Raw genomic sequence first — 19,828 nt, forward strand, 5'->3', positions numbered from 1 at the left:
ATAAGTAGGGGTATTGCCAGCAGATCGAGGGATGTGATCGTTCCCCTCTATTCGACACTGGTGAGGCCTCATCTGGAGTACTGTGTCCAGTTTTGGGCCCCACAGTACAAGAAGGAGGTGGAAAAATTGGAAAGAGTCCAGCGGAGGGCAACAAAAATGATTAGGGGACTGGAACACATGACTTATGAGGAGAGGCTGAAGGAACTGGGGATGTTTGGTCTACGAAGAGAAGAATGAGGGGGGATTTGATAGCTGCTTTCAGCTTTCTGAAAGGGGGTTCCAAAGAGGATGGCTCTAGACTGTTCTCAGTGGTAGCAGATGACAGAACAAGGAGTAATGGTCTCAAGTTGCAGTGGGGGAGATTTAGGTTGGATATTAGGAAAAACTTTTTCACTAGGAGGGTGGTGAAACACTGGAATGCATTACCTAGGGAGGTGGTGGAATCTCCTTCCTTAGAAGTTTTTAATGTCAGGCTTGACAAAGCCCTGGCTGGGATAATTTAATTGGGGATCGGTCCTGCTTTGAGCAGGAGGTTGGACTAGATGACCTCCTGAGGTCCCTTCCAACCCAGATATTCTATGATTCTATGAGATTTTAAATCACCATAAATAAATAGTCAAATCTGCCCTCAGGGTCACCAGGGGAGGCTGCCAGCGCCCCGTGCAGGAGGGTTGGGGGTGCTCCAGCCAGGAACCGAACACACACAGGGTTTCTGGGGACAGCTCGGGGGCAGTTTGGGAGTCATGTCCTTCCGCTAAGCCTGGGGTGGGGGAGCTGCCGTCCTATTGCTCTCCATCCCATCCTTACTAATTTATACTCCCCAGTCCACCTCCTACCCGCCCCAATCCCTTGGTCTCCCTCCTGCCCCCAGTGATAAATTGTTCTCCATTTCCACTGGAGGCAGGAGAAGCAGCACTGGGCTTAACCTGCAGCCAGGGAGAGTGAGGGTAGAGATCAGGAACCACTTGCTAGCTCCCAAGGGAGTTCAGCTCTGGACTCTGTGTCCAAGGGAGGTCGTGGGATCCCTGCCACTGGAGGTTTCTAAGCCCAGGCTGGACAAACCCCTGTCAGGGCAGCTCTAGGGTTACTTGGTCCCACCTCCGCATGGGGGGTGGACTGGCTGCCCTCAGAGGACCTTCCTCTGGGGCTCTTTAAATACCTTTGAGCCTTTGGCACGAGCCCCGCAGGGGTCTCACTAAACGCTTTGATGTGGGGCAGTGATTAGAGGGGGACAAAGAGCTGCCCTGCATGGGTGGGGTTAGGTTTCCCTGTGGGGGCCGCAGTGTATGAGCCCTGTTGTAGTGACATGGGTCAGTCCCCGCCTGGCAGGGAGCTCTCCCGTCACAGGGGTCAGGGACAAAAGCAAGCCCTGGTGCAGCGGCTCTGTGCTGAACATAGAACTGCGCTGTCCTTGCTATAAAGTGCAGCTGTTGGGTCTAGAGACCCCTGGCTTCCAGCTACAGAGTCTTGGCATGAAGGGAGGCCAGAGGGAGCCGCCAGAAGATCAGCCCCGAGGGCAGTGGTGGGTGTACCCATGGCTGGGCAGGTGCCAGGGCCCAGCTGGCCCTGGGGTGAAGGATCCTCCACATCCCTTGTCCCGGTGAAGCGACTCTCTGAGCAGCATCCACAAGTCCCACGGCTGGGAGGGCGAAAGATCCCTGCAGCCACTATCACAGACAGGGTCATGGCACCCAGACACGCCACCAGCAGCCAGACATGGCTGCATCTCTGCCCTGCAAGAGAGAGCCCAGAGCTTCCTGTGAACAGGGCCTGAGAGCCGGAGCGAGCTCCCCAGGCTCAGTGTGTTGCCCTCCCACCTGGGCCAAAACAGTGAAGCCCAAACTCGGGGCTGCTGAGCAGCAATACCCCGCTCTGCCACTGGGGAGCGACAATGGGTTAAATAACTGTGCTCAGCCACTAATCCCCTCCCCGCGTCACGCTGTGGGGCAGAACCCTGCACCGGCTGGACAACTCCCACCCCATTTCCCCCACTCACCGGGTCCTTCTGCCACTGTGACGTGCTGCACGGGGGTCTCCCATCCATGTGCTGTCACCAGGAACACAGTGAGGTTGGTGCTCTGCCCCACGGGCACGACCAGCTCGCTGCGCAGGGTGTAAAGGCCCTGGGCATCCATGGACTCTGTAGAACTGCTGAGCTCTGTCAGGTTGGTTCCCATCCCGTTCCTCCACACCACACTTGCCCGGGGGTACCCGCCCCCTGAGCTGAAGGTCAAAAGAGTGTGACCCAGCCGAAACGAGGGGTCAAGGGTCAGATGAGGTTCACTGTAGGGTACTGAAAGGAAAAAAACACTTCCCATGTCTCTGGAGTTTTTCACCTCCAGTTGCTTGACAGGCTCCAAACACAGGAATTGCTTCCCCAGTGCAGAGATGCAGCCGCCTCTGGGGTGTAACAGCCAGGTAACAGCTGCCCAGCAACACAGCACAAGAGGTTAAACTGTGCAGTTTGAGGTTAAACCATGAAGTTTGGTGTTTGAGCCAGCTTTGAGGAGGGACATCGTCTATAGTTTGTCTGAGATCAGATCCACTTGGGATGGCCACAGGGTCCACCCCACACATGAACACTCTCCCCACCTTGGTCTTACCAGCCAGAGCCAGTTACCATTTACAGGAATACTGGTTTCCTTCTGCAGAAGGTGTTTTGGGCCAGATTCCCAGCTGGTGTCAATCGGCAATTGTGCCATTGGAATCATGCTGGATATCTCAGCTGAGAATCTTGTCCTTGGGCTTTCAGTCATGTTTCCAACATTAGCTTCATTTTCCTCCCGCTGATATTTAAGAACATAAGAATGGCCAGGTTGGGTCAGACCAAAGGTCCATCTAGCCCAGTATCCTGTCTTCCGACAGTGGCCAATGCCAGGTGCCCCAGTGGGAATGAACAGAACAGGGAATCATCAAGTGATCCATCCCCTGTTTGCCAGAAGCTGGGAATGGGCGACAGAGGCCAGGGGCACCATCCCTGCCCATCCTGGCTAATAGCCATTGATGGACCCATCCTCCAGGAACTTATCTTGTTCTTTTCTGAACCCTGTTATAGTCTTGGCCTTCATCATATCCCCTGGCAATGGGTTCTACCGATTGACTGTGCGTTGTGTGAGGAAATACTTCCCTACATTATAAACCTGCTGCCTATTAATTTAATTGGGTGACCCCTAGTTCTTGTGTTATGGGAAGGAGTAAATAACAGCTCCTTATTGACTTTCTCCACATCCGTCATGAGTTTATAGACCTCAATCAGATCCCCCCTTAGTCGTCTCTTTTCCAAACTGAACAATCCCAATCTTATTAATCTCTCTTCATACGGCAGCCCTTCCATACCGCTAATCATTTTTGTTGCCCTTTTCTGAACCTTTTCCAGTTCCAATAGATCTTTTTTGAGATGGTGCCACCAGAACTGCACGCAGTATTCAAGCTGTGGGCGTACCATGGATTTATGTAGAGGCAACATGATATTTTCTGTCCTATTATCTATCCCTTTCCTAATAATTCCAAACATTCTCTTCGCTTTTTTAACTGCTGCTGCACAGTGAGTGGATGTTTTCAGAGAACTATCCACCATGACTCCAAGATCTCTCTCTTGAGTGGTAACAGCTAAGTTAGACGCCATCATTTTACATGTATGGTTGGGATTATGTTTTCCAGTATGCATTACTTTGAATTTATCAACACTGAATTTCATCTGCCATTTTGTTGCCCAGTCACCCAGTTTTGTGAGATCCCTTTGTAACTCTTCGCAGTCTGCTTTCGACTTAACTTGAGTAGTTTTCTATCATCTGCAAATTTTGTCTCTTCACTGTTTACCCCTTTTCCCAGATCGTTTATGAAAATGTTAAATAGGACTGGGCCCAGTACAGCCCCCTGGGGGACACCACTATTTACTTCTCTCCATTCTGAGAACTGACCATTTATTCCTACCTTTGTTTCCTGTCTTTTAACCAAAAAAAACCAACAAGGAGTCTGGTGACACCTTAAAGACTAACAGATTTATTTGGGCATAAGCTTTCGTGGGTAAAAAACCCACTTCTTCAGATTCCATGCATCTGAAGAAGTGGGGTTTTTTTACCCACGAAAGCTTATGCCCAAATAAATCTGTTAGTCTTTAAGGTGCCACCAGACTCCTTGTTGTTTTTGTAGATACAGACTAACACGGCTACCCTCTGATACTTGTCTTTTAACCAGTTACCAATCCATCAGAGAACCTTCCCTCTTATCCCATGACGGCTTACCTTGCTTAAGAGACAGAACCCCAATTTCTGCCTCTAGTTCTACCCACCCTGTCCCAGTCTGAACTGTAGAGTCTGGAATGCCGGTGGCCAGCCTAGAAGGACACAATTCCGAATCTGTGGATAAGTACCAATCTCTGCCATCCTTCAGCCCTGTGGCACATTGCTTTGAGCCCCAGACCCCTAAATGGAGTTTGACAGAACAGTAAAGGCTGATTGTAGGCAATATTTCTCCGACCACAGTACATGCCTAACCCATGGAACTCCTTGCCATGGATATCACTCAGGCCAGGAGCACCGAAAGACTGAAGAAATGATTGGACATTGCTATGGAGCAAAGCATCCAGAGTCATGGTCGAGGGCTGCAAACCCTCCTGCTTTGGGGAATCAGCTGTAGGTCGGAGATCTTAGAATCTCTGTTCCTGACAGCAGACCTCTCGAGGTCCCTTCCAGCCCCACATTTCGATGCTAAGATGCTGCAGGTGTTAGGTGGGAGATTATCTCTGAATAAACCAGCTTCCAGTGCAGCCTCCCTCAGCCCGTCAGATATCGAAGGGCAACGGAGCCTTAGGAGAAACTTCAGGTTGAACGAGACATACCCATCACTGTAACCTGCCTCGTCTCCGAAGTTGTCCCCCGCTCCGAGGTGACGTGGCAGTGATAGACACCCTCATCCTGCGTGCGGACGCCCCTCAGCGTCAGGGACGCGTTCCCCCGGGCCAGCCCCTCTGGATCCAGCCAGGTCCGGTTCCTATAAGCCTCGTCCTGTTTCACCAGCTGGTCCTTCCCGTAATAGTGACTATGAACCACCAGGTCCTCTGTCCCCGCCCACTCCTTCTGCCAGGTGAGGGTCAGGTGCTGGAGGTTCATCCCAGGCTGGGACTGGAAGAGGCAGCTCAGGGTGACGTCCCTCCCGAACTGAGCAGTGATGGGCGACTCGGCTGTGATGAGCCCTGAAAGGGAAACAGAGTCAGGGACAGAGATCCCGGCCACTGCCCAGCCTCCCCCTGCCTGGAACCTCTGTAACCCCAGGGGGTTAGCGCCAAACGGGGTGGGAGCTTAGGGGCAGGAAGAGATGAAAGGGGACATGGGCTGACATGCTCAAGGGACCAGGACATGGAGCCTTTCACATGTCAGCCATTAGGTCAGTTAGTGGCTCACATGTCCACGCCAAGGAAACCACCCTCCCAACTGGCCCTTTGCTTAGCAGCAGAGGCCGAAGGCTCGACAGGCTCCAGAGCTTGATCTCCTGCCATCCCCCTATATGGCAATGGGGCAGATTGGTAGAGGGACGAGAAAAGGATCTCCATGATGCTCTCTCCTCTAGCATGGACATGACTGACACCGAAACAGAAAGGCTGGGGAGAAGTTTGAACACTGGGGGGCCCAGTGAGTTCCATATCACCTGCCCCAAACCCTCAAGATTCAGGCCCCCAAAAATCATGAGCTCAGCTTAGAAATCAGGCAATTGTAACTAATAATACACTTGCTGTTCTGCTCATTGGCCTTCTGAGCCTGCGGGTTGCACCCAGGTCGGGTTTGCACTAGAGCGGGTTGTAAGTTTGGTCTGAAATGTTGTTTTCAAACAAAAAATGGCTTCTGAGGTTTAAATGAACACATGTCCCCCCCAGTCCCCAACGGTTGAACGGTTTTGGGCAGCCAAAATCCCCCAAATTTCAGTCACAAGCAAAAATATTTTCAGTTTTCTAGTTTTCAGGGTTTTCAATGAAAACACCCCAAAAATTCTGAGGAAAAATTTCAGCAAAACCCCAAACTTTTCTACTGACGTTTTTCTTGGCAACAAAAATCCACATCCCGGCCTGCTTGGGTTTCCAAGCTTTTCTCCACAAACGTGGGGTCGGAAATCTTAGTTTTTAACCAAATAATTCCTCTGTAATTGAGAGTCAGCAAGAGCTGGGCTTTTCGTGAAACGCTCAATATCACCATCAAGTCATGACCCTCTGGCACCAAATGGGCAGGGTGTGATTAAGAGGAGGTTTCTTAATCAAAATTGTTTCAGAGAGCTGAACGAATATCAACTCAGTTTCCTGTTAGTGTTCAATAACTCCACTTCCCCCACTGTTGGGCACTAAAGCGTCTGCCCCGAAGCCGAGCTCAGGAGCTACAAGAGAGCTTGGGAAACTCCCCGTGGTTTGTAAATAGGGCAGGACAGGACAGCAGGGGCTAGCAAGTGAGATACTCACCCCAATGAGCCCCCCCCACAAGGAACAGGAAAATTGGGGAACAAAGGCCGGGGCACATTACACGCTGTAGAGACTCAGATTTGCCCTGCAAGAGAAGCGCAGACACTGATTGGCAAAGTGACCCCCCCCAACGCCTTACGAAGTTGATTTCACAGTTTCGCCCCCCATCCTCCAATCTCCCAGCTCCCAAGCAGGATCCAACTCAAACCAGTGACTTCATCCTGGCCCCAGGTCAGCAACGAGCAAAGGCTGGTCCCCTTTGACACCTCCTAATGGATGTACTGGCTCAGCCAGCCCCATTCAGAGCATATCAGCACCCTCCTGAGCCCACTGTCCCACCTCCACACCCCATTCCCCTCCCTCTGCCTCTTGCTGGACCACAACCGCTCCCCGGCCATGATCAGAGGTCAAGACAGTCCATGCCTGGATCAGATGTCGCCGCTCAGCCACGGGGCAGATCCTGTCCCAACCGTGGAGACAGGCGGATGCTGTCTGGGACAAGCAAACCAAGTCACTGACGTACTCACCAGTGCAGCCCAGCTGGATCCTGGCAGACAGAGAGCCCAGAGAGAGTCGCAGTCAGGAAATGGGGGTCTGGCACAGGCAGTGTGGCCTCCTGAAGCCTGCTCTGAATATCAGTCGCTCCTTGTTGGGTTTTTAAATCGCTGAGCTAAGGGAATTCCCGGCAGCCCATTGCTTTGGGGGAAGCACAGGGGTTTGCAGATGTCCCCAAACATTGCATCATGCCTGCATGTGACCGAGGAGTTTCCATCAGCCCATCTCTGTCACGAGGATCTGGCCTCGGGACAAATTTACTGAAACCTCTGCTGCTTCTAAGCCTGTGTAACCAATTTCCGGTAACCAGGGTGGAAGGCGAAACAAATACAGAATCACCTGCAGTTTGCTTTAGTCCTTGACCCATCCGCACAGGCAGCCTCTGAGGGACCTGCTGCTTCTCACCGTGGAGCTGTCAGACCCCTCAATGGATGGGGGGTTAAACGGCCTGTGACCACAGCGTATCCTGTGGTAACTGAACCCCGCTGCCAGGTGGAGTCGGCAGCAACAAGGGTTGGGTTCCATATCCAGGGGTCCCTCTTAACAACCCAGCGCAGAGCCGGCTCGAGCCCCCAACCAGTAATCTGGGGAAATACACACCAGCCCCAGATTCCCGACAGCCTGAACCAGTGCTCAGCAAAAACCCCTGCCTCCGAGTACAGCGTCCTTGGCCTCAATTTCTCACCGCGCAGCGTGAAAGTCTGGTGGACAAATGCCCCTTTAACACCCGGCTCCCACTTCCCCCCAACCGCACCCCACTCACCGCTGCTGCCCTGGGTCCGCGAAGACCAGGTCAGACAAGGTCAGAGGTGCGTTCACGTGAGTTCATCTCCCACCGGAGGGGAACGTGGAGCAGCGCCTCCTTTGCTGTCACCACTGTGCTGCCGTCTGCCGTGCCGGAGATGGCCCTGCTCCATCAGTCTCTGCCGCCACCTGCCTCTCTGCCGCTCGGTGCCTTGAGGCTCCCCCCGGCTCTCTGGGATTTCAGTGGCTAGTGGGGAAACCTCATGGCTAGGGCAGATTCTTCCACAGGAATATTGTACCGCAGCAGGGGTAAGCAAGGTCGGCCTTAGGGAAAATGGTGCCCTGGGTGAACTTGTATTTTGGCGCCCCCCCCATTACCCTTCCCTGGCTCCCATGGGCTCCCCATTCCCCCATCACCTCTGGGCCCCACTGCCTACTCCCAGTGCTTAATTTTTTATTGAAAGAGATGCCAGAGCTCAGCCCTGGCACAAGTTAAGCACAGGCAGTGCGGCCTGATACCCGTGGGTGCTGGCCAGGCGCCCAGCTCTGAAGCCGCCGCGGCCAGCAGCAGCGCAGATGTAAGGGGGGCCTGGCATGTGGTGTATTGCCACCCTTACGTCTGCACTGCTGCTGTGGCTTGTGATGCCTGGTGCTCGGCATGTGGCTCAAGGCTTCATGCTGTCACGTGGGGGCTGTGTTTTGCCAGAGCCCACGGCCCTCCTGCAGCCCTCTGGCCTGGCTCACCAGGGCTCCATTTCAGATTTTTGGGAGTGGAAGGAAACTTTAACCATGATTCCAGGGACTACTTAGGCACCTGAAGACTCTAGGGGCTTTTGCAGATAACAACTTAGGAATTAGCTGACAGGAGCTCTGTATCTAATTGTTATATAGAGAAAGACAAAAATATATACAAACGCCAATTAAAGCCTCGTTTAAAGTTTCTATTTAAATTTAGAACAATCAGGAGATAATACAGCAAAATATTCCCAATCCCAAACCTTGAGATATCAGTTCTGGTGCTTTAACACTGATATCAGAAACACACGTTTGATACTTTGTACCAGAGGGTCTCATGACAAACTTTTTGGTGGCCTCAGAGTGCGGCTGGTGGTCGCTCTGATAATTTCCCCTAAAATAATTAACTTTGGGAAAAACAAATACATATGCACATCAAAATCATTGTAATTTAATTATTGCTAGCTAGGAAGTTTCCTGCTGTGAAAAGTGATATTAACAAACATACAGGTATCACTTTTCACAGCAGACTAACTCAGCCTTGGGAAGCCTGGGGACAAATTAAGCCCTGGATGGGGAGGTCGATGGTTAGGCAGCAGGGACCAGGGGCGATGAGAGGTGGGGGAGGCAGCAGGGAGCCAGAGCCTGAAGCCCGGGGGATGGGACCCCCGGAAGAAGCTTGAAGCGCCGGGGCCATAGCCCAAAGCCCTGTGGCCAGAGTCTGCCACCCCACAATCCCAGGGCTGAAGCCCAAGCCCCACCACCCCCGGGAAAGCAGGAAATTCACAGTCTGCCTTCTCCTCCAGTGTTGTGCTCCAGGTGTCTCCAGAGGGGGGCAACGGCAGGGCCCAACCCCTGCTGGCAGCCCCAGCGGCCAACATCAAGATGGCGCATCCAGGAGCAACAGGGAAGGGGAGGGGTGGCTGCTTTGCCCCCCAGGACGCTGTGACCACAAGAAAAGCCCCTGGTGGCCACATGCAGCCATTGTGGTCGCATTTGAGAATCGCTGCTTTATACACTATCTTTAGCAGAGATAAATACAAATAAATACATCTGATTAAAATCTGTTTACTTTCTCTAACAGACACACTCTGTGTTACTACCATTATCTTAGTCAATTGTTTTTCACTCCACTAAAACATACTTAATTTTAACATACATGATTAAGGGTTTATTAAAAACGGGAATTTATTTTTCTAATTATTCTGGCATTTATGTTTCCCGATCACAATCATAGTACCATACCGGGAATTTCACTGATTTTCCATCCACGTGTTATTTTACAGATATAACTAAAAATACAATTTGAAAACAAGTGACCTTCATCTGCCCAGTATCTAAAGTTATGTTTTTAGCAAATGTTTTTTAAACTGGCACTAGCTTGTATTCACCTTAGCAAAGTTACATTCTAGAAGGATACTATTATTTGATTGTACTGTTTTAAATAAGGAATGACAAAACACAATATGGGAATAACAGTAATAATGATAATTACGCCAGCCAGGACAGGTTAGGCATTTTAGAACTCGCTACTCAAAGAATTAAATTTCAGCATTAGGGGGAAATATAATTATGAAATGCACAGACCAGTCAAAACCCGAAAATAACAGCACTGCAATCCTTAACGAAGTTTGAAAGAATAAAATTCCAGAGAATACATGTACATTGTGCATTTCAACAGGAAGTACCAAGTAATAAGTACCAAGTACAGACTCCTGTTCCGCACCCCAGCTCAGCAGAGACAGGGTACATAGGCAGGGGTGGAGAGAACAGCCTGAAATCAGCCCCCACAACCCTCTGCACAGCAGACAAGAAGCTCCTGGGAGCAGCTTGGCCGGGGGGGGGAGGGGGGCTGCAGATGGCAGCAGAACAAGGAGGGGCACCCCTGGGCAGTCACCCAACCTACCCACCCCTAAAACCAGCCCTGGGTATAAGGCTTAATGCTTCGCCCCGGTTATCAGTGATTTCAGCTCTAGCCATCACCCGCCACAAACCCCAAGACTCTCAGCCGAGTCTAATCAACTCTGTCTTTAAACAGTGCAGAAAGGGAGGATCAAAAAATGTCCATGCCACTTAGGCAGAGCCCACAGCCTTAGCCAGTGCACGTTCGTCGAGGGTGAAAGCCCTCGATCAGGGCGTGCGAAGCACAGTTCTGCCACCCCTTTGGGCACACAACCGGGATAACAACATTTCATCACCGCTGCCCTCAATACTAGTGTGATTTGTGGCAGAGTGGGCGTGTCTGTGCAAACAAGGCCTGGTCCTCAAGGTTTTGGCCCCAGCTCATCACTAGATGTCGGGGAGCTCATTCAGACCCTGCTTAGAGCCCTGCAAATCATTTGACAAGCATGGAGCAAATCCAGGACAGCAGAGTCCTGAGCCCCACAGGGTCCACCCGCCTTCCGCGGTCAGCGGCTCCAGCCCCCATTTGGACCAACCTGGTAGGTGCCATCGCAGGAGCCGCTGTTGTTGCCAGTGGGGTTAGTTTAGGAAAAGGGGAATGAGAGGGAGCCCAGGATGGGATGGGGGAGTCAGCGGTGGAGGAGAGGGCTGGGTGACACCGCTCTCCCCATATGGGCCAGGCACCCCTCTGTCCCTCCCACCAATCCCTGGCCAGGTGCGCTGGAAAAGGCTAGACTGGAACCACGGGAAACCATCTTCACGGTTGCCCGGGCACCGTGGAGCAAAGTAAGGCGTGGGGCTGTGGGGAAAGGAGGTCAGCCCACTTGTGGGTGGGGGTGGCTCTGATCTACATTAGGCTCAATGGGAAGGGGGGGATCTGTGGCTCGGAGGCAAAGGTCCTGGGGATGGACTGGAGGAGGGCCCGTCCGGGGCGGGAAGCCACGAGCTGGCAGGCAGAGCCAAAGGGCGAACGTCCTAGCCGAAATGTGGGAGAATTACCTCGAGTGCTGGGGTTTTGGGGGAGGGTGGAGGCATTTTTAAGTGCCAGCTCCGAGAACGTGACCCTGGAGAGAAGCGTCGCAACCGCGCCGGGTTGAACAACCCTCCCCCGCCCCCGTCTCTGGTGGGTTTCAGGTTCCTTTTCACGCTGTCATGAAACTGAAACGCACCAAAATACCCCAGGTTGCTGCCCAGACCTGGCCCCGTCCCCACTGGTGCAACACGCGGAGGCCGGTGGTGGGGAACAGTCCCCAGGAGGTTGGGGGGGGAAGAGTTTGGTGTGGGCCAGCGAGCTCAGGGGAACTTTGTTGGCTTGCTCGTTTCTGGGCCTTGTCTTCTCGCTTTCCTCTGCAGCCGGGTGGGCGCCGAGCCGCTCCCCTGACTCCAGGAGCTCAGCAAATATCACTAGGCTTCAGTGTCACTTCAACTGTCCTGCAAGTGAGACGCCCCCAATGAAATAGTTCATCCCCTCCCTGCTCCATGACTCATTGTGCTCCCCTCCCAGCCCTCTTCTCCCCCTCCTACCCCTCACTCCCCCTCCTCTCTCATCCTGTCTCTCCCACACCCCTCCTCAGCTCCTGTCTCCATCCCCCTTCCCCCCCAGTACTTCCCTCTCCCCTCCCCCATCTCTCCTCCCAGCTGGATTCAGCACTCACAGCCTGCCGCTCCTGGGGCTGATCCTGCCACTGCCAGGAGCCATGCGGCTGGGCCAGGGAGGGCCAGACAAAAGGGGCTCCTAGGGGATGACAGAGGGGGCGCGGGTGAAGCAGGTGACAGGATGAGGGTGTCATTGCCGCCCGCCTCAGGGCAGATTCCAGACTGTCAGAACACAGGGCAAAGACCCCAAACGGGTGGGGTGGTTTATAATTAGATTTCACCCAGCCTGGAACAAACGCGAACACCTGGATTACGGCACCAGTCTCACCGCAGAGTCCCAGGCAATTCCCCAGGGCTCTCCAGTCCGTCTCTCCCCCAGGCAAGTTGGATTTAGTGATCAGTGGTGACCGACACCAAAAATACCACCACATCCAGGTTGCTCCTAGGCCCAAGAGACCAGTCACTCACCCTAAATCCAATGGTACCCTAGAGCAGTCCTCAGAGTAACAGCCATGTCAGCGGCACTGCTATGGGTACCCGCATGGCCCCACAGTATGCCAACATTTTTATGGCTGATTTAGAACAACGCTTCCTCAGCTCTCGTCCCCTAACGCCCCTACTCTACTTGCGCTATATTGATGACATCTTCATCATCTGGACCCATGGAAAAGAAGCCCTTGAGGAATTCCACCATGATTTCAACAATTTCCGTCCCACCATCAACCTCAGCCTGGTCCAGTCCACACAAGAGATCCACTTCCTGGACACTACAGTGCTAATAAACAATGGTCACATAAACAGCACCCTATACCGGAAACCTACTGACCGCTATTCCTACCTACATGCCTCCAGCTTTCACCCTGACCACACCACACGATCCATCGTCTACAGCCAAGCTCTGTGATACAACCGCATTTGCTCCAACCCCTCAGACAGAGACAAACACCTACAAGATCTCTATCAAGCATTCTTACAACTACAATACCCACCTGCGGAAGTGAAGAAACAGATTGATAGAGCCAGAAGAGTTCCCAGAAGTCACCTACTACAGGACAGGCCTAACAAAGAAAATAACAGAATGCCACTAGCCGTCACCTTCAGCCCCCAACTAAAACCCCTCCAACGCATTATTAAGGATCTACAACCTATCCTGAAGGATGACCCAACACTCTCACAAATCTTGGGAGACAGGCCAGTCCTTGCCTACAGACAGCCCCCCAACCTGAAGCAAATACTCACCAACAACCACATACCACACAACAGAACCACTAACCCAGGAACCTATCCTTGCAACAAAGCCCGTTGCCAACCGTGCCCACATATCTATTTAGGGGACACCATCAAAGGGCCTAATAACATCAGCCACATTATCAGAGGCTCGTTCACCTGCACATCCACCAGTGTGATATATGCCATCATGTGCCAGCAATGCCCCTCTTCCATGTACATTGGTCAAACTGGACAATCTCTACGTAAAAGAATAAATGGACACAAATCAGATGTCAAGAATTATAACATTCATAAACCAGTCGGAGAACACTTCAATCTCTCTGGTCACGCAATCACAGACATGAAGGTCGCTATCTTACAACAAAAAAACTTCAAATCCAGACTCCAGCGAGAAACTGCTGAATTGGAATTCATTTGCAAATTGGATACTATTAATTTAGGCTTAAATAGAGACTGGGAGTGGCTAAGTCATTATGCAAGGTAGCCTATGTCCCCTTGTTTTTTTCTACCACCCCCCCCGGCGTTCTGGTTAAACTTGGATTTATGCTGGAAATGGCCCACCCTGATTATCATGCACATTGTAAGGAGAGTGGTCAGTTTGGATGAGCTATTGCCAGCAGGAGAGTGAGTTTGTGTGTGTGGGGGGGGGTGAGAAAACCTGGATTTGTGCTGGAAATGGCTCACCTTGATTATCATGCACATTGTAGGGAGAGTGGTCACTTTGGATGGGCTATTACCAGCAGGAGAGTGAGTTTGTATGTGTGGTTTTTGGAGGGGGGTGGGGGGGTGAGAAAACCTGGATTTGTGTTGGAAATGGCCCAACTTTATGATCACTTTAGATAAGCTATTACCAGCAGGAGAGTGGGGTGGGAGGAGGTATTGTTTCATGGTCTCTGTGTATATAATGTCTTCTGCAGTTTCCACAGTATGCATCCGATGAAGTGAGCTGTAGCTCACGAAAGCTCATGCTCAAATAAATTGGTTAGTCTCTAAGGTGCCACAAGTCCTCCTTTTCTTCTAGAGCAGTCCGTGGATCCCGGGGGAGCCGCAGACAGGGTCTAAGATTTCCAAAGGGGGCCACACCACCATTCAGAATTTTTTAGGGGTCAACAAATGTAAAAAGGTTGAAATCCCCTGGCTTAGATCTTCTCCCAAAGACAACACCTGTAGCCAATTCTAGCGTAAACTAACGAAAGGCTTATTAGCTAAGAAAAGAAAGGGGAGTTGCTGAGAGGTTAAAGCAGGTTCAATATATGGAGAAGTGAGACAGTCTGTAATTCCCAATGGTAGCAGAGAGGTAGTAAACTGCTAGTCACACAGAAGTCTCTCAGGACTGCCCAGAATAACCATGGGGATTTCCGTCTTCTCGTTCGGTTATTGCGTCATTAGAATCCAAACAGTCCAGAGATGCAGAATCTTTCCCTGAATCCATACAAGGAAAACAAGCTGACAGGGTTACCACCCATGTGGGCTCTTCCCTTGAGGATGGAGCGACAGGAACGCATCTAGAGGCTTTGACCTCCGATCATCACACACAGCACCCACTTGCTTTGAAATTAGCCCTTCTCTGTTACAGTGCTTAATTTCCATAAGGTTGCCAGGTGTCTGGTTTTCGACTGGAACGTCCGGTCAAAAAGGGGACCTGGCAGCGTCCGGTCAGATGTACTGACGAAAGCTCACGCGCAAATAAATTGGTTAGTCTCTAAGGTGCCACAAGTCCTCCTTTTCTTTTTGCGCATACAGACTAACACGGCTGCTGCTCTGAAACCTGACCAAACACTGAACATCCGGTGACTGCAGGGCAGGGGGAGGTGCCAGGTCATTAACGCGTAGCAGGCCCTGCTCAACAGGGGCTGTCTTCTACCTGCAGACAGGTTCCTTTTCAGGCTGCAGCAGCTAGGCAGGCCAGCTGGTGAGGAGGGAGGTGGAGACTACCCAGAGATGAGGAAAGGGGTGGGGAAAGGAGCAAGTGAGGTAGGGTCTCGGGGGAAGAGGTGGAGTAGGGGGCAGGGCCCGGGGAAGAGGCGGAGTGAGGGGCGGGGCCTCAGAGAAGAGGCAGAGTAGGGGGCGGGGCCTCAGGAATCCAGTTGTCAGCCATTAGAAAGTTGGCAACCCATTCCACAAGGCATCTTTCTGGTTGGGTGGGTTATTTAGTTACAGGGATGTACCCCATGTAAATGTTTGCGGTTACATTATAACGGGGTACAGATAAGTAAAAGCAAGGCATGTCACACCCCATTCGTTTTCATGCTGTTTAAAACACTAACTACTCTTATACATCTCACAATCACTTAGATCCATACTAATACCCAAGTGAATCGGCCTAGCTTCCAGCCATGCATCTGTAAGCATTCAGCGGGCCCTGGGGCTCGCCTCATCTGCCAGCATCACATAGGGTGCAGAGGGTGAGATGGGGGAGGCTGCAGCATGGGGAATATCCCCCGCCCCAGCCACGCTGGCTCAGACCAAAAGGTCCATCTAGCCTGGTATCCTGTCTCTGGCAGTGAGGATGGTACAAGGCACCGGCTAACCTGGGGGAATTTTGTATCACTGCGCACGCAGCAATTAACGTTTTTTGCACAGAATTTCCTTTTCCTCCACAGAAATGGGCTGCAGAGCTGCTGGCCGCCACTAGGGGCCGCTGGGCCCCGCAGGGAGGTGGGGGAAGAGGGTGGGGGAGGAAGCTGGAGGGTTGCCCGCAGCTGCAGTTCGCAGCAGCCCCTGAAGGAAGGAGGCTGCAGGCAGGACCCTCCATACAAGCCCGGGTCCCAGCATCAGGCTCTCTGGATCTAGGGCAGGGGTTCTCAAACTGGGGGTCGGGACCCCTCAGGGGGTCCTGAGGTTATTACATGGGTGGGGGTTATGAGCTGTCAACCTCCACCCCAAACCCTGCTTTGCCTCCAGCATTTATAATGGTGTTAAATATATAAAAAAAGGTTTTTAATTCATAAGGGGGGGAGGGGTCATACTCAGAGGTTTGCTATGTGAAAGGGGTCACTGGTAAAAAAGTTTGAGAGCCACTGATCGTGGATCTCTGGATCTAATTCCAGAAAACAGAACACCCTTGCCCCACTCACTGCCCCGCCCCATCCCCGAGGCCCCCCAGACCCTGCATCCCTTGCTCGCCCCCACCCTCTCTCACATGCTCATTTGTACTGCAAGACCCAAACAGTCATTTGTTGTTTTGACAGATGTATTATGCCAAGTTCAGGTTTTATTTGTTACAGGATGCTAGACCTGGCCACGAAATAGTCAAAAAGGGCAATTTAAAAAAAAGGAAATTTCACGAAGTTTTTCATGATTCTTTCCCGCCTCTCTTCCCATTTTTCATAACCGGCTCCATGTGTTTTGTTCACTCAAGTTATCATAATTTTGTGTGTGGAATGAGGACCACACAGTATCACAGCTGCAATGGGTCGATTAAAGGCCCACTCCTGAAGCCCAAATACAAATCCACAGAGCACAGACACAGAAATGCACACCTGTCCAGATACCTATATAAATAAATCTGTAGAAACTGACTCCCACACCTACATGCAGATACACACGTGTATTCATGGGTACACATCTAGTATGGACTAACACATATACTTCCACATTACAGTATTTAATATTACAATTGTTGTTTCGTGCCTAGAGACCCCAGCTAAGATCAGGGCTCTAGGGTGGTAGGTGCTGGACACACACGTAAATAGAGAGAGTCTGCAACAAAGAGTTTATAATGTAGCTCGACAAAGGTGGGGAGAAAGGTATGATGCATTGGCTCTTCTGCAATTACTAGTCAACAACATTCACTTTTAAAAAAATAATACATTTCTTTTAGAGTAACCTCTTTTAAACACTTGTTAAGAAATTAATACACACATTTTATGTCAATTTTTTTGTGCACAAGCCGGCAAAAGGAATAACAGTCAAAGAGTTAGGCTGCAAGTTTTATTCACACAGGTATACACACATGCAGCAATACGCACACCTCCCTACACAAAGACACACAGTCTCTTACACACATACAATGCATGCATGCACACACTTGTCTGCACAGAGACACTTTTCACAGACACTTTTCCATGGGCTGCCTAAATCACCCAGCCGGGAAGGGAGGAGGGCGGGTTGGAGGGGAAAAAATGGCGGGGAGGGGGGAGAGGAGAGGAGAGAGGATGGGGAGGGAAAGAGGCCAAGGATGAAAGCAGGGTGGGGGTGAGAGGGGGCAATGAAGGAAAGAGGAGGGTATGTGCGATGGATGGGGATGCAGGGTGAGGCAGAAGGCTACAGGTGCATGAGGATGTGGGGGGCACAGGCTGTATATGGACATATTGGGAGTGCAGCAGTGTATGGAGGTGAATGGGGTGCAGAGCTGTGGGGGGTGAGGGACATGGGGGTGGTGGCTCGGGGAGGTGGAGAGGATGGGTGGGAGACCGCTGTAAGGGGTACAGGGCTGGGATGGGTAGGTGGGGAGGCAGGACAGGATGGGACGGGGAGGGATGGGAATGCGGTGGGTGGACAGGGAGGGATGGGGGTGCAAGGGGACGGGGGGGGGTGCAGTGATGGGGGTGAAGCCCCATTCCAGCACTCAGAGAGGGGGATACACGTACCTCGAACTCCTGGGTGCCGGCGATGGGGCGACAGATTGCCCGTGGTTCGCCGCAGGAGCCGGTGCCCGAACTCAAGCCCAGCCACGCGAGGAGCATGAGGAGAGAGGGGCGGGCCACGACTCCTCATCAGCCGTCTGCCGAGCGCTCAGGAGTCATGCGAGCTCTGCCCCTGCCCTGACCCAGCCAATGGGAGCCGCGCCTGCGGGCAGGGAACAGGGCAGCGTGCGGACGCCCCTGGCCACCCCTAAGGCTAGGAGCCGGGCATGCCTGACCCAACCCCTCTGCCTAGCGCGGCCGCACCACCAACCGGACAGTCAACGGCCCGGTCAGCAGTGAGCTTTCCCCTGGGGTTCTGGAGCCGGGGCTGCGGCCAGGATCTCTGGGGTCGCTGGGCAGTGGGATCTCTGCCCCGACTTTGTTTCCCTTTCAGGGCTTATCACAGCCAAGTCACCCGTCACCACTTGGTTGGGGCGGGGGAGGGGGAAACGTGACCCTGAGTCGCCTCTTCCCATTCCATCTCAGGATGAACCTCCAGCACCTGACCCTCACCTGGCAGAAGGAGGGGGGCCTGACCCCTCCTTTTCCCTCAGTTCCTGGCCCAGGGTCCTGAGCTGCTCACACCTCTAAGTAGCGGGACTGGATCTTTCTCCCAGCCATGAGGGGGGCATTCAGGACACTTTCCTGGGCTGCTCCCTATGCAAGTCCATAAGTTCGGGGCATGGCCTCATTAGTCCAGTTAGCTTAGCTGTAGGTTCCCCTTAGCAGGGGGGAAACATACTCATTTCCTGTGACTGGCAGGGTGCCAGTCCCTGCCTTCCGGCAGGCAAACAGTGGGTTCCTGCCTCTTCGCCAGTCAGCCCCTGACTGAGGGGGGCTCCCTTCTTTTCTTCCTCCTCCAGGCCTGGCATTGGCTGCAGGTATGATGTGGGGGGGGCTAGCTGAACCCACAGGTTTTCTTTAACCCCTGATGTGCCAGACGGCAGTCTCTCTGCTCCTTCACAATTACACCCACGAAAACAAAAGTGCCTGGAACAATAGCAAATTCAGAGGACTAACCGTCTTAACACCACGGATGCAGGAACTGAGTCCAGTCACTTTAGCTGTTCGTGTGTTCCAGGCATTGATACTGTGGCATCCGCGATGTCGCAAATGAAGTCGGGCCTTCGGAAGAACAGAAAGTGACAGACAGGCTGAGGAAGAAAAATGCTGCCGGAGAACACATCAGAATTTGATTTTAGGAATCTACAGATGCATATTTTGACCTGGGATGCTGCTAATTTCTCTTGCTGCTGTCGTCGTGTTGGTCCCAGGATCGTAGAGAGACAAGCAGGCTGAGGGAATAGCTTTTATGGAACCGACTTTTCCTGGTGACAGGGACACGCTTTGGAGCTTCCCAGAGCTCTTCTTCAGGGTCACTGTTTAGGGGATTCCCCCACACCAGGAACGGGGTTTCTTGCCACCTGCTTTGGAACTTTAGGTGGCTTAATGCTCTGCTCCCATGGCTCAGAGCCCTGACACCAGTACCCCGCCCACAAGCATAAAGGTTTCACCCTGGCTCCAGACAGCTTGGCTGCCCCTTGTAGGATGACCTCAACTGGCCTTCCAGTCCGGTGTGTCTCCGAATCCTTCCACTGTGAGTTCCCAGCCAGTCGGACTTTTCCCCTTGGTTCGTCACCCCCGGAGGGGTGGAATCAGCCCCCTGCTATCACTTCACTCTGGCCCATACAGTTTGCACCCCAGATCCACCCGGGGTTAAAAATAAACAAAAGTCTATTTAATAAAGAGAAACTCACAGATTCAAAGTAAGGCACAGCTCCCGTAGGAGGAGAGGTTCAAGAGACTAGGACTGTTCAGCCTGGAAAAGAGACGCCTAAGGGGGGGATCTGATCGAGGTCTACAAAGCATGACGGGTGCGGAGAAAGTGAATATGGATGTGTTATTTACTCCTTCCCATAGCACAAGAACTAGGGGTCACCCAATGAAATTAATGAGCAGCAGGTTTAAAACAAACAGAAGGAAGTATTTGTTC

General features: G+C 52.2%; 1 protein-coding gene across 1 annotated transcript; it reads right to left on the minus strand.

Moving 5' to 3' along the window:
* Positions 1–921: 921 nt before the first annotated feature.
* On the minus strand, positions 922–17,926 carry LOC140902939 (CD276 antigen). The gene is made up of 5 exons (XM_078850403.1): positions 17,800–17,926; positions 4,841–5,194; positions 1,997–2,293; positions 1,533–1,733; positions 922–926 (listed from the first exon to the last, which is right to left on the minus strand). Exons 1-5 carry the CDS (start codon positions 17,924–17,926, stop codon positions 922–924), a joined length of 984 nt encoding a protein of 327 aa, XP_078706529.1.
* Between the last annotated feature and the right edge of the window lie 1,902 nt (positions 17,927–19,828).

The sequence above is a fragment of the Lepidochelys kempii genome, chromosome 24 (genome assembly GCF_965140285.1).
Source record: "Lepidochelys kempii isolate rLepKem1 chromosome 24, rLepKem1.hap1, whole genome shotgun sequence".
Lineage (NCBI taxonomy): Eukaryota > Metazoa > Chordata > Testudines > Cheloniidae > Lepidochelys > Lepidochelys kempii.

Bases quoted from the DNA above. Each gene is read 5' to 3' on its own strand.
- LOC140902939 (XM_078850403.1), bottom strand. From the start codon at position 17,926: ATGAGGAGTCGTGGCCCGCCCCTCTCTCCTCATGCTCCTCGCGTGGCT. The intron at 2,294-4,840 runs GTATGTCTCGTT...TTTTCCTTTCAG, and splicing joins GAGGCAGGTTACAGTGATGG to TACCCTACAGTGAACCTCAT. The intron at 1,734-1,996 runs GTGAGTGGGGGA...TCTCTCTTGCAG, and splicing joins CACAGTGGCAGAAGGACCCG to GGCAGAGATGCAGCCATGTC.